This window comes from Schistocerca serialis, chromosome 8 (genome assembly GCF_023864345.2).
Source record: "Schistocerca serialis cubense isolate TAMUIC-IGC-003099 chromosome 8, iqSchSeri2.2, whole genome shotgun sequence".
Lineage (NCBI taxonomy): Eukaryota > Metazoa > Arthropoda > Insecta > Orthoptera > Acrididae > Schistocerca > Schistocerca serialis.
This window is the reverse complement of record NC_064645.1, coordinates 557,521,908-557,537,508: the sequence shown is the minus strand read 5'-3', so window position 1 is coordinate 557,537,508 and position 15,601 is coordinate 557,521,908. Positions and strand designations below refer to the sequence as shown.

Below are 15,601 nucleotides of genomic sequence, written 5' to 3'. Positions count from 1 at the left end.
AATAGAAGAAGTTGAGAGTGTAATACTCTTGGGATTACGACTTGATAATAAATTCAGTTGGGAACGACATACTAACGAACTTCTAAAGCGCCTAAACAAGTCTGTGTTTGCAACGCGAATGATGTCAGACATAGGAGATATAAATATAAAAAAACTGGCATATTTTCTTTATTTTCATTACATTATGTCGTATCGTATCATATTTTGGGGTAACTCCACAAACCGAGAAAAAATTTTTAGAGTACAGAAGCGTATAATAAGAGTGATGTGTAGTGTAAATCCAAGAACATCATGTCGAAACCTATTCAAAGAATTGGGCATACTAACCACAACTTCTCAGTATATTTATTCCTTAATGAAGTGTGTTGTAAATAATATATCTCTTTTTCCAGCTAACTGCTTAGTACACAGTATCAATACTAGAAATAAGATCAATATACATAAAGATTTAAAATCACTTACTCTTGCCCAGAAAGGATTCCAGTATTCAGCAAAGCATATTTTCAATAAGTTACCAGCAACCATTAAGAGTTTAATTTCAGAGAAGGCACTATTTAAACGTAATTTAAAAGAATTTTTGGTGGCCGACTCCTTCTATTCCATCCACGAATTTCTCAACAAGTGCAGTAGACCACTTTGATGAAAATTTATTATACTTTAATTTTTGACAATACTTGGTTGTAACAGCCAAGTAACCACCTACTGTGTGAATGATGGAAGTATGGAAAGCAGATGTAAGTCTTAAGTTTGTAAATAGTGGAAGTTTAATTTTAAATCTTGTACATAATTTGACTGTTCTTAACTGAGGATCATTGAAATTAATAATTTACTTAATTTTTGACAATAATTGGTTGTAGTAGCCCAGTAACTAGCTACTGTGTGAATGATGCATTTAATGAAAGCAGATGAACGTATTAAATTTGTAAATATTAGAACTTTAATTTTAATTCTTGTACATAATTTTACTGTTTATTGTCTGAGGATCATTAAAATTAATGAAACTCAAGTTTTTCTAATTACATTTTTGTAATGTGTTTATCTGACACTTTCCGCACCCAGGAGGATTCCCTCTTTTGCGGGTCTATGGAATGAATAATTAATGTAATCTAATCTAATCCAAGTATGTGGATCTGGTGAGAGATTTCGCCTGAAGCCATGAAGCCTGCAAACCATAAATGTCATGCGTTTCTTTCTTCAAGACAATTCTCAACCGCATTCTGCAGGGGCAATGAAGACGCTCCTGCAGCGTTTTCGATGGGAAGTGTTTGATCACCCACAATATAGCCCTTAATCGGCTCCCTCCGATGCTCATCTCTGCTCACATGAACCACTGCCTACGAAGACATTTCGTCATAAACAATGAAAGGCAGACCAGCATAGAGAACTGGCGGAAAGCACAGGCGGTTGCTTTCTGTGACGAGGGTACTGGAAAGTTTGTAAAACACCACGACAGATGTCGAAGTCGGAGCGGCGACTATTTAGAGAGGAAACTGGAAGGTGTGGCTAACTGTTGCGGATAAAAAAAATTTTGATTTTCACTGAGGTTTCCATATCGCGACCAATCGGACCTTACTTTCCGAACAGCCCTCGTATAGCGCCAACAGCGAAGTACGGACGAGGTGATGTTATAAGACGAGAATGTTTTTCCTGGTTACTGCGCGGTCGTGTTATTGCGCTTAAGAAAACTCTACATGCGGAAGCAAATGAACTCATTTTGCAACATTGTGGACTGCGTGTAGAAGAGGAACACTTCGAATACGATAATTGTTTGAATCAGAATGACAACGCACTCTGTCATAAAGCACCATGTGTGGGGCAATGGTCTGTAGACAATAACATTCCGTACCGAAAACGAGGACGGAGATTTAGATTCAAAACAGAATTGAAATTTGGTATTTCTTTTCTTTTGTAACCCCATCAAGCAGAATGAAAAACACAGAACTTCCATGCGAGCACCGGAAACGTTGGCCACATAATGTACTGTGGCGTCTGAAACCTAATCTGCTGTATATACTCGCAGTGGCAAAAGAGAAGTTAGACTTGTAAACCCTACCCTCGATTCTTTACAGAATCGACCTCACATGTGTAAGACTTTATATTTCCCGAACTATGTGTTGCACAATGAAAAATTTTCGCAGGTACATTTAGCTGTCTGTGAGGTTGTATGTGTGGGTACATTGTATTGCGAATAGATTTACCAGTACATAAGTAATCAAGTGAAGCGTCATGTCTGACGCTGAAATTATTTTTGCATGAACAGCGTAAGCGTAGTAAACGATAAAAACTTTTCCTTTCATTATTTTGTGAGGGGTGTTAGAGATACAAAATTCTGAAAAGGTTTGAAATTGTGTGTAAAGTTCTTGGAGAGCCGGTAAGTGCTCTCTTTGTCAAATACTGAATGTAGTCTTGATAATTTGCGAGCCATAGGTTACGCTGTCTTAACAGACCAGTGGTTTCTTTTTGATATGTTTTCTTATATTTGTTGCTGATAATAAAGCTTACTTTTTTGAAAAAATTTAAAACTATATTGTTTTCATATTGGTGGGACTCAAAATTATTTCATCAAGGATGCTGAGCAGCCGGGCTGACGTCTTTTCTTCATCCAGCCACGAATCAAAACACTTTTCTTATTTTTTCTTACGCAGCGATTCCACGCAACAAGCTGTAACTCCATCACAACTCGTGCGACGTGCAGCTGCCAAAAGTTTCATTTCAGACGCGACTCAGGGAGCCACAAAATGACGAAACTGAAGAGTATACTGGTGTGCCGTGTCTACAGTCATATATGAAACCACTTGCGTGCAACTCATTCCACACAACGAGTGGCGCAACCCAATGTCGTCGTGTAGACTAGGCTTAAGGCTAGGAGTCGCGTTTTCTTGACCCTCGTTTAGAGTGGGGTGACCACACCGCCCGGTACATGTTCTGGCGCAGGTGGAGGAGATCCTGGAGACGCTGGGCCTGTTGGAGTGCCGGACCACGCTGACGGACAGCTTGTCTGGAGGGCAGCGCAAGCGGCTCTCCGTGGCTCTGGAGCTCGTCAACAACCCGCCCGTCATCTTCCTCGACGAACCCACCACGTGAGTACTGGCACCGCTTCATCTCGCGGCACTATTTGCGCTGCACTGAGATCGGTCTACCAGAGAAGTCAAGACTCAAGTATTTCAGAGGCAGGGCTACACCTGTATATCTGTTGTATACTATGTGATCAAAAGTATCTGGAAACCCCTACGTAATGCGGTATTGACCACTATATGTCATGACAGGTGGGCCCATCAGTATATCAGGAGGCAGGAAGTATTGAGTTGTAGGTCAAGGAGTAGTAACAGTAGAATGGGTCAGTCACGAGAGCTCAGTGAGTTCAAAAATGGTTCAAATGGCTCTGAGCACTATGGGACTCAACTGCTGTGGTCATTAGTCCCCTAGAACTTAGAACTAGTTAAACCTAACTAACCTAAGGACATCACAAACATCCATGCCCGAGGCAGGATTCGAACCTGCGACCGTCAGTGAGTTGGAACGTGGACTAGTCATTGGATGAAAACTGAGTAACAAATCAATCAGGGGCATTTCAAGCCTAACGCTGCCCAAGTTGACTGTCGGTGATATTGTACAATGGAAACGCGAAGGAACGACTACAGCTGAATCAAGACCAGGCAGATATCATGAACTGACGGGTAGGGATAGTCGAGCATTGCGGAGTGTGGTTGTAAAAACTCCCATGAAATCAGCGGGAGAAATCACTCGTTAGTTACAAAGTGCTCCCAGCAGTCCAGCTAGCGCAATGGCTGTGCAAAGGGGCTTAAAAAGAATGGGCTTCAGTGTTTGAGAAACTTCTCATAAGCTACACATTTCTGTAGTCAATGCTAAGCGACATTTGACGTGATATAAAGAGTTAAGCTACTGGACAGTGGATGGAAAATGGAAATGAGCATTTGGCGTCATTGGCCGGGAGGCCTCTTGCGGGGCAGGTCCGGCCGCCATGGTGCAGGTCTTACTACATTCGACGCCACATTGGGCAACCTTCGCGCCGGATGGGGATGAAATGATGATGAAGACAGTACAACAACCAGTCCCTGAGCAGAGAAATCCCCGACCCAGCCGGGACGGCAATCCGTCACACTGACCACTCAGCTATCGGGGCGGACACTGGACAGTAGATGACTAGAAACGAATGATTTGCAGTGAGGGATCATGATATACCCTGGCGCAGTGCGTTGGAAGGGTTTGGGTGTGCCTAATTCATAGAGAATGTTACCTGCCTTCATGTGTAGTGTGTCAACAATGAAGTACAGAGGAGGTGGTGTTAGGGTATCAGTGTGTTTATTGTGGTTAATGCATCATGCCTTCATTGCGCTTAAGAAAACGCTACATGTTGAAGGATATGAACACAAAATGGTTCAAATGGCTCTGAGCACTATGGGACTTAACTTCTGTGGTCATCAGTACCCTAGAACTTAGAACTACTTAAACCTAACTAACTTAAGGACATCACACACATCCATGCCCGAAGCAGGAATCGAACCTGCGACCGTATCGGTCACGCGGTTCCAGACTGAAGCGCCTTTAACCGCACGGCCACACCGGCCGGCTGATATGAACACATTTTAGAGCACTGTGTACTGTGTGTAGTGGAGGAACAGTTCGGAGACGGTTATATCAACATGATGATGCACCCTATCATAAAACAGCATCTGTAAGGAAATGGTTGTTTGCGCAATAGCATTCCTGAAATGGACTGGACAGCCCAGAGTCTCGACCAAATCGAACATCTCTGGCATGGGTTAGAACGTCGAATTCGCTCTAGAACCCAGAGTAGAACATCATTATCTTCTCTGGTTTCGCCGCTTGATGAAGAATGAGCTGTCATTCCTCCACAGACATTCAGACACCTTATTGAAAGGGTCCTTAGCAGAGCATAACTCATGATAAAGGCGAATTGTGGGAACACCCATATTAAAGACCAGTAAAAGATGCCCAGACGTTTTTGATCATATAGTGTAAGTAGTGGTTTGATGTAAGTGAGAGATGGTTAGGTTTGACGAGTCTCGGCAGGCTAGTTGATCTTGTGGCATTTTACTTTTAATCTTCAACTTGTGCTCGTTTTAGAAGGTTGGCTATTTTATACGCTGTGATGGAACACTCCTTTGTAAGCCAGGCTGTGTAGCATATTCTAGAATGAGGGGCAGCACTTCCCAAAAGAAAATTATTGCCAACTGCTATGAAAATAAATAAAAACTGATGTTTTGAATTTTTTTTTACTTTACGCCATGGAAAAAAACTGAACTACTGTTATGTTTGGACTGAAAATAATATATGAACATTCTCAAAGTTCACTGATGCACGTGCTACATGTTTTATCGTGAAAACATGTAAATATTCTGAGATGAAATAAAATAAAATACGGTTAGAGATGAGAAAATGAACCGCTTGTGTAACGAAAAACGTCGTCGCTGATGAATTTTCGATCTGTTATATCCATCGAAAAAGTTGTTAACAAAACCATTACATTAATTTTGGTAACATTTGACATATCATTATTGTATCAAGTCACGAGCGACCCCATGCGCGAGTACTCGTAAGCAGCCGCAGATACTTAGTCCGAAGGCTCGCCTTACGAGGTGCATTCAAGTCCTAAGGCCTCCGATTTTTTTTCTAATTAACTACTCACCCGAAATCGATGAAACTGACGTTACTACTCGACGTAATCGCCCTGCAGACGTACACATTTTTCACAACGCTGACGCCATGATTCCATGGCAGCGGCGAAGGCTTCTTTAGGAGTCTGTTTTGACCACTGGAAAATCGCTGAGGCAATAGCAGCACGGCTGGTGAATGTGCGGCCACGGAGAGTGTCTTTCATTGTTGGAAAAAGCCAAAAGTCACTAGGAGCCAGGTCAGGTGAGTAGGGAGCATGAGGAATCACTTCAAAGTTGATATCACGAAGAAACTGTTGCGTAATGTTAGTTCGATGTGCGGGTGCGTTGTCTTGGTGAAACAGCAAACGCGCAGCCCTTCCCAGACGTTTTTGTTGCAGTGCAGGAAGGAATTTGTTCTTCAAAACATTTTCGTAGGATGCACCTGTTACCGTAGTGCCCTTTGGACCGCAATGGGTAAGGATTACGCCCTCGCTGTCCCAGAACATGGACACCATCATTTTTTTCAGCACTGGCGGTTACCCGAAATTTTTCTGGTGGCGGTGAATCTGTGTGCTTCCATTGAGCTGACTGGCGCTTTGTTTCTGGATTGAAAAATGGCATCCACATCTCATCCATTGTCACAACCGACGAAAAGAAAGTCCCATTCATGCTGTCGTTGCACGTCAGCATTGCTTGGCAACATGCCACATGGGCAGCCGTGTGGTCGTCCGTCAGTATTCGTGGCACCCACCTGGATGACACTTTTCGCATTTTCAGGTCGTCATGCTGGATTGTGTGCACAGAACCCACAGAAATGCCAACTCTGGAGGCGATCTGTTCAACAGTCATTCGGCGATCCCCCAAAACAATTCTCTCCACTTTCTCGATCATGTCGTCAGACCGGCTTGTGCAAGCCCGAGGTTGTTTCGGTTTGTTGTCACACGATTTTCTGCCATCATTAAACTGTCGCACCCACGAACGCACTTTCGACACATCCATAACTCCATCACCACATGTCTCCTTCAACTGTCGATGAATTTCAATTGGTTTCACACCACGCAAATTCAGAAAACGAATGATTGCACTCTGTTCAAGTAAGGAAAACGTCGCCATTTTAAGTATTTAAAACAGTTCTCTTTCTCGCCACTGGCGGTAAAATTCCATCTGCTGTACGGTGCTGCCATCTCTGGGACGTATTGACAATGAACGTGGCCTCATTTTAAAACAATGCGCATGTTTCTACCTCTTTCCAGTCCCGAGAAAAAAAATCGGAGGCCTTAGAACTTGAATGCACCTCATATTATGACCGAGATTATTCCCTACCAACAGATGCAGCATGTGCATTTCACACAAAACTTCGTTCTTGCTGCTGCAGTGTCTATGTATCTCACTAAAATTCTTTGTCCATCCGTATACTTTCTGAATCAAAATCCAGGTGAGCGGAGAAGACAAAGAACATAGGTCTCTGATGCACAATGATTAATTTTTTTGCGGAGATCACTGTGTATTTTCTAGCAGTCGGATATCTCATTGTATCGAAGTACAGTTCTACACAATATTTTTTTTTGTCAGAATCGTCAAATTCTGTAATTTCTGTTTTTATTTATATGCCGTTCTTGGTGAAGCAAAACAGGTGCTCACATTTACCGCTCGGTTAATACGGAATACCGTTGATTCGGAAATTCCATAACGTTTTGTTATCATTTTATGAACTTGAGCAAAATTTGTATAGTTCTTGGCTTCTTCACTGTTGGCCAGACTAGCAAAGAAAAAACTTCAGTACGATGGTTAAGGCAATTTTAGAACGTTTTCGAATGTCTTTTCTCCCTTAACGCACACCGGCCGGAGTGGCACTACACGTGGGTCCTCGCTCATGCATTTTGCTCACTACTAAACACACGTCAATGCACCGTCCCACGGAAGACTGAAACCACAAGTGAATATACGATATCGCATGGAAACACAGAACATTCACTTTAAAAGGGGACATTTAGGTTAGGCTTTGCCGTGACTGTTATTGACATCGAATGAAACAGCAAGTTCACTGTTACCAGTCACTGTTTATTTATCTCCACGACGCGTTTCGAAGGTTTGAACGTCCATCATCAGGTGGAGTTACATTTTTTTTAGTATGGCATACGTATGTGTTGTGTTACGATTTTGTGGTAACTTGTGATACTGTCTCTAGTGGTCGCAGGTTTCTTTCACTGTCGTAACACATCACATGTCAGCTGTCATATTTTGTTTTGATGGAGGTTTAAATCTTCGAAACGCGTCGAGGGGATAAATAAATAGTGACTGATAACAGCAAACTTGTTGTTTGATGCCACAACAGAACATTCATCTGGCGCTGACCTACTTAGTGATGGGGAGCTCGTGAATGAGTCGTTCAAATGAACGCTTCACTCCAGTGAAGTGTGAACTAACCACTCAATTTCAATGAACTGGTACTTCAAACTCTTCACAGATAGCACACCCCACACTTTTTTCTAGTTCACTCACTCTCTTCCCCTCTCCCTCTCCCACTACATCGGCGCTACGTCACTTCACTTCAGTCCTCCCTCTACTGCCTGTCGACGAATCGAACGGTGTTTGTTGGGAACGATAGGTTTACGAGGGGTTGTGGAGGTGAGGGGCGAGGGGAAAGCAGTGTCAGTTGCTTCCTGCAGTGCTGACATCAATCCCCGTGACTATTTGTGCAGTTAAACTTCACGTCTACGGGTAGCCTACCGTTGGCAGCGCTTGCAGACAAATGAATATTAAAGATACAAACGAAGAGGCTGGCTGTGTGAGCACGCACAGCCGACATGAAAATAAATGTTTGTTAATAACGCTGAAAGAGTGATTTTACCTGCAATCGTACCAATGACTACAGGTGACGTTAACGTTTTGAATCTGGAGGGTTATTATTCTAAACAAAAATAAAATCTACAGGAAAACTTCTGAATAATTACTTAACGTAGGTATATAGACTTTGTGACAGTGGTAAACATACTCATTCTATTTTGGATTAAATTTTAAAAAGAACATAAAATTGGGGTGCATTTCGTTGGTAGCCCTAGTTTTCAGTCCATGAATACAACAAATAATGTTTCATTTGGCAGATAAAGACTTTTTTGGGCGCTCCATGAGAAAATGTAGAGCAAGATTAAATGCAATACCTTCTTTATATGTGACAGGCTTCTCTGTTTATCTTTCCTTTGTCCCCTTCGACCATGCTCTATTTAGCTCAGACGCTATAAGAGCGCAAAACGTTGCGTGCACGTTACTGCATAGTTCGGCCATCTGTTGGTAAAATTATGAAGTATTACGAAGCTTTATTGCACGAGCGAGGCGAAGCGAGAGTAGCCGACTTCGCCAGGCTTCCGTACTTCATGAATGAACTACTTCATTTGAACGCTTCACGGCAAAGAGTGAAATGAATGAAGTAGTTCACGGGAATGAATGAGTTCGACCCATCTTTAGACCTACTGCACTTTTAACAATGTGCATGCGGCAACAAAGCTAAGAGGCGGGCGAACCACAGCGGTTACAAGGTAAACTCCTGATCGCACCCCTCTCAGATTTAATGGTAAGTTGGCCCGTTGGAAAAATGGTTCAAATGGCTCCAAGTGCTATGGGACTAAACATCTGAGGTCATCAGTCCCCTAGACTTAGAACTACTTAAACCTAACTAACCCAAGGGCATCACACACATCCATGCTCGAGTCATGATTCGAACCTGCGACCGTAGCAGCAGCGCGGCTCCGGACTGAAGCGCCTAGAACCGCTCGACCGCAGCGGCCGGCGGCCCGTTGGATAGACCGTTAAAAACTGAACACAGATCAAGCATGAAAACAGGAAGAAGATGTACTGAACTGTGTAAAAATACAAAATTCAAACAGTGAATGGTTCACATTTAACGTGTCCGCATCGAGCGACGTTAACGACTGTCCTGTCGGGGTTGTGTGCTCATGGTGTTTGATTGCGGAGGGGGATATCCGGATTCAAATCTCACTCGGTCACTTTTTCTTTTCTTCCACAAGATTACGAACTTCTCGTCCGGTCATTGACGCGTCTTTTCGCTGTATTCAAATTTGTGTATGTGTCGTGTCGTAATGTTCGTTTGCAGCAGTGACGTTTAACGAAAGGTTCTCCAGACGTACGCATCTCCTATTTGTTCTACACAGGTACCAACAGTTTTGAATCCCTGCGTTGTTTACTTACGACCTTAACATATTCTTACCACATGACTCATATTCTGTGATGAATAATGAGAACATGCGAGATACACCCCTCACAGAAACGAAAACGACATATATACGGGTATGAACTATGCTACAATGAAGGATTTCAAGAGTCAAAACTTCCAAAACACAACTCAAGAGCCATGACATGTGGTACCTGTGTAGGACACATAGGAGGTATGTACGTCTGGAGGTCCCTTCGTTACACGTTGCTGTTGCAAATAGACGTTACGCCACGACACAAACACAAATTTGAATACAGTGATCAGACACATCAATGACCGGACGGGAAGTCGTAATTTGTGGGGAAAAAATGAGACCGGGTGAAATTAGAACCCAGATTTCCCCCTTCCATATCAAACACCATGATCACACAACCACGACACGACAGTCATTAAAGTTGCTCGGTTTTGCGTACATTAAGTTTGGACTACTGTTACTGACTGTTAATGTCTGACTGTTAATGACTGTCGATGACCTCCTGGCTGGCTGTTTTCAGCTCAACAATGGTTTTGGGGTTATTGTTACACATGCCACTGGCCTTTCGTTACCCCAGAGCCAAAATACAGTCCCCAAAGTGCTCCTCCAGGACATCAAACACTCTCCTGCTTCGATGGCGTCCAGCTCCGTCTTGCACTAACCACGTCTTGTCGAAACCAGGGTCACTTTGAATAATGGGGATGAAATCATCTTCCAAAACCTACACGTACCATTCGGTAGTCAACTATTTCGTGACATTGCACGCCATACAGTCACCTGTTGAAGGTGAAGAGACTCCTCGATCGTGAGACGCGGATCTTCAGTCCCCAAAACACCCCAATGGAAGTGGACAGTCATTAACTTTACTCGATGTTGCGTACATTAAGTTTGGACCACTGTTTCTATTTGGCTTCTTTTTTCCACAGTTTAATACACCTTCTTCCTGTTTTCAAGACTGATCTGTTGTCAGTTTTTGACGGGCTATCCAATGGAGCAACTTACTTCTAAATATGAAGGGGAGAGGGAGGGGGGTGGGGGGAGGGAGGGGGGTGGTGATAGGGCGTTTGCCTTGTTAGCGCCGGCGGACTGCAGTGAGCAAGTGTGACCTTGAGTTGTCTAATTTTGTGACTGCCGCTTTACTAATTATGTTTTCCAATGCATGTTCAACTCTTTTCTACACTTAATCAATCTGAAGATGCCTGTAAAAATCAACCGAAACCAGTCATTGTGATTTAATTGTATTATCAAAATTACGATCCAAGCATTAAAAGTTTTTTATATTAAAATTTTTTTTAAATAAATTACGTTAAGACTGCTGTCTCCTTACTGATAATGTCGGGCTTCATATGTGACAGTTTTAATTCTGTCAGAGACAGCAAAGGACTAGGCACAGCAGTTGAACGGAATGGACAGTGTCTTGAAAGGAGGATATAAGATGAACATCAACAAAAGCAAAACGAGAATAATGGAATGTAGTCGAATTAAGTCGTGCGATGCTGAGAAAATTAGGTTAAGAAATGATACTCTTAAAGTAGTAAACGAGTTTTGCTATTTGGGGAGCAAAATAACTGATGATGGTCGAAGTAGAGAGCATACAAAATGTAGACTGGCAATGGCAAGGAAAGCGTTTCTGAAGAAGAGAAATTTGTTAACATCAAGTAAAGATTTAAGTGTCAGGAAGTCATTTCTGAAAGTATTTGTATAGAGTGTAGCCACGTATGGAAGTGAAACATGGACGATAAATAGTTTGGACAAGAAGAGAATACACTCCTGGAAATGGAAAAAAGAACACATTGACACCGGTGTGTCAGACCCACCATACTTGCTCCGGACACTGCGAGAGGGCTGTACAAGCAATGATCACACGCACGGCACAGCGGACACACCAGGAACCGCGGTATTGGCCGTCGAATGGCGCTAGCTGCGCAGCATTTGTGCACCGCCGCCGTCAGTGTCAGCCAGTTTGCCGTGACATACGGAGCTCCATCGCAGTCTTTACCACTGGTAGCATGCCGCGATAGCGTGGACGTGAACAGTATGTGCAGTTGACGGACTTTGAGCGAGGGCGTATAGTGGGCATGCGGGAGGCCGGGTGGACGTACCGCCGAATTGCTCAACACGTGGGGCGTGAGGTCTCCACAGTACATCGATGTTGTCGCCAGTGGTCGGCGGAAGGTGCACGTGCCCGTCGACCTGGGACCGGACCGCAGCGACGCACGGATGCACGCCAAGACCGTAGGATCCTACGCAGTGCCGTAGGAGACCGCACCGCCACTTCCCAGCAAAGTAGGGACACTGTTGCTCCTGGGGTATCGGCGAGGACCATTCGCAACCGTCTCCATGAAGCTGGGCTACGGTCCCGCACACCGTTAGGCCGTCTTCCGCTCACGCCCCAACATCGTGCAGCCCGCCTCCAGTGGTGTCGCGACAGGCGTGAATGGAGGGACGAATGGAGACGTGTCGTCTTCAGCGATGAGAGTCGCTTCTGCCTTGGTGCCAATGATGGTCGTATGCGTGTTTGGCGCCGTGCAGGTGAGCGCCACAATCAGGACTGCATACGACCGAGGCACACAGGGCCAACACCCGGCATCATGGTGTGGGGAGCGATCTCCTACACTGGCCGTACACCACTGGTGATCGTCGAGGGGACACTGAATAGTGCACGGTACATCCAAACCGTCATCGAACCCATCGTTCTACCATTCCTAGACCGGCAAGGGAACTTGCTGTTCCAACAGGACAATGCACGTCCGCATGTATCCCGTGCCACCCAACGTGCTCTAGAAGGTGTAAGTCAACTACCCTGGCCAGCAAGATCTCCGGATCTGTCCCCCATTGAGCATGTTTGGGACTGGATGAAGCGTCGTCTCACGCGGCCTGCACGTCCAGCACGAACGCTGGTCCAACTGAGGCGCCAGGTGGAAATGGCATGGCAAGCCGTTCCACAGGACTACATCCAGCATCTCTACGATCGTCTCCATGGGAGAATAGCAGCCTGCATTGCTGCGAAAGGTGGATATACACTGTACTAGTGCCGACATTGTGCATGCTCTGTTGCCTGTGTCTATGTGCCTGTGGTTCTGTCAGTGTGATCATGTGATGTATCTGACCCCAGGAATGTGTCAATAAAGTTTCCCCTTCCTGGGACAATGAATTCACGGTGTTCTTATTTCAATTTCCAGGAGTGTAGAAGCTTTCGAAATGTGGTGCTACAGAAGAATACTGAAGATTAGATGGGTAGACCACATAACTAATGAGGAGGTATTGTATAGAATTGGGGAGAAAAGGAGTTTGTGGCACAACTTGACTAGAAGAAAGGATCGGTTGGTAGGACATGTTCTGAGGCATCAAGGGATCACCAGTTTAGTATTGGAGGACAGCGTGGAGGGTAAAAATCGTAGAGGGAGACCAAGAAATGAATACACTAAACAGATTGAGAAGGATGTAGGTTGCAGTAAGTACTGGGAGATGAAGAAGCTTGCACAGGGTAGAGTAACATGGAGAGCTGCATCAAACCAGTCTCAGGACTGAAGACCACAACAACAACAACAAGACTGCTGTCTCCTTACTGATAATGTCATGCTTCACACTTGACAGTTTTTGTGCTTTCTCTCTTATGGCATTTATTCTGACCCTAGTATTATCTGCAAAGAGTACCTGTTCTGCTTGAATATTCGGCTGTGAATGACGTGAGCTTTCCGGCAGGGGCCTGGACGTGGTGGCGATCCAGCACTGCGTGCAGCTGCTCAAGCTGCTGGCCAGCCAGGGCCACACGGTGGTGTGCACCGTCCACCAGCCCAGTGCCATGCTCTTCAACGCCTTCGACCACGTGTACCTGCTGTCTCGGGGCCAGTGCGTCTTCCAGGGCCAGCCACGGGCGCTCGTGCCCTTCCTGGCCGAGCAGGGGCTCGAGTGCCCCATCAACCACAACCCTGCGGACTTCAGTGAGTACCTAACTTAAAGTAATTGCACTCAATCTGTCAAAAATATCCGGGCACGCCTATGCAGTACAGAATAGACCACCAGGTGTCACAAAAGGAAGACCTGCCTGTATAAAGTGGAGGTGGGGAGCATTGTGTTGTCTGTGTAAAGCATAAGCCACTCCTAGAAAAACTGGAATTCTATGGCATTAGACAGCCTTAAATTAATAAAATTATATCTTCAGAATCGTAAGCAAATTGTTTGTGTAGGGGAAGAAATGTCGGGTATAGAACAAGTCGAAGTAGGTGTTCTGCAAGGATCTGTACTGGGCCCCTTTTTGTTCCTAATAATGATAAATGATCTGCCATCATTTATGAAGTCCATCACTGTGTGGTATGCAGATGATACAACATTTCTTCGTGCTAGTGATGATTTCAATGGCCTTAAAACTTGTGTAGCAAAGACAATTCACCAAGCATCCTATTGGTTCAAGGCAAATGGATTCCTGCTGAATGAAAACAAAACACAGCAGATGGTTTGTAGTCTTAGAGATAAGCTTCTGTCAGATGATCCAAGTTATGTCAAATTTTTGGAGGTATACATAGATGATAAATTCTCTTGTGGTCAACATGTACAATATATTAGTGGTAAGTTGTCAAGAGTTATTTTTCTATTAAGGCAACTTATGGATTGTGTTCCTGAGAAACGTGTTAGAACATCCTATTTTTCATTCTTTCAAAGTATAATAACATATGGAATTATTTTGTGGGGGAACTCTACCTGTGTACATGACATATTAATACTGCAAAAAAAAGCTATTAGGATAATTACTGGTTCTGCATATAATGCACACTGTAAACCATTGTTCTGTGAACAAAAAATTATGACTGTTATGAACTTGTATATATACTATATTCTAATTTATATGAAGAAGAAATTACCAGAAACAAAAAAACAGAGAAAATGTACATAGCCACAATACATGAAGGAATTGGTGCCTCTATATTTCTTACCATAGATTGTCAAAGTCACTCAACAGCTATGAAATCATGGGGTACAAATTATTTAATAATCTTCCACAATCTGTTCAAGAATTACCAGAACAGTTATTCAAACAAACAATTCATGACTGGCTAGCCTCCACCCATTCTATGATATAATAGAATTTATCAACTGTAATATAATACTATAATGTTAACAACAAACCTGTTGTTTCTTTCAAATTGTATTTTAGTATGTATATGACATTGTCTATTGCTGTAATGGCCGAATGACAATAAAATTATTACTATTATTATTATTATTATTATTATTATAGAGAATCACTAACAACAAAATGATCGTTCAAGAGAGCTCAGTTTTAAGAAGATTCTGAACATCTTCACCATCTGCTGGGTTGTGTGACTGCTGACATTCATTCAAAAATGGCTGCCAAACTAAGGCAGCAGTGGAAATGGAGACACTGTGTCAAACCAGTCCAGATGACTGCTTTCATTGCCTGATTACCGTGAGTGAGTGCTGAGTGTATCAGTTTGATCCTGTGTGAAAGGACGAAAGCCTGAAATGGAAACACAAAAAGTCATTGCTGCACAAAAAGGCAAAGATCCGACCATCATTCAGCAAGGTGATGCTGTGTGTTCTCTCAGGCTCCCATTGTGTGTTATTGTGCTAATAGAGAATTCTCTACAGGGACAAACTGTCACAGGAGCATACTACAAATCCCATGATGAGACTGCAGAAGGCTGTCAAGACAAAATGTTGTGAGAAGCTGTTGAAAGTGGTATTGTTGGTCCACAACACCCCAACTCATTCTGCAGAAGATATAGTAACACATGT

The 15,601-nt window shown here is 43.6% G+C and overlaps 1 protein-coding gene across 1 annotated transcript in view; it reads left to right on the top strand.

Moving 5' to 3' along the window:
- LOC126416663 (ATP-binding cassette subfamily G member 4-like) overlaps positions 1–15,601 on the top strand; it is a 340,566-nt gene that overhangs the window by 285,827 nt on the left and 39,138 nt on the right. The window contains exons 4-5 of the mRNA XM_050084463.1: positions 2,935–3,080; positions 13,550–13,788. Of these exons, the coding sequence (XP_049940420.1) occupies positions 2,935–3,080; positions 13,550–13,788 (385 nt within the window). The remainder of the gene's footprint in view (positions 1–2,934; positions 3,081–13,549; positions 13,789–15,601) is intronic.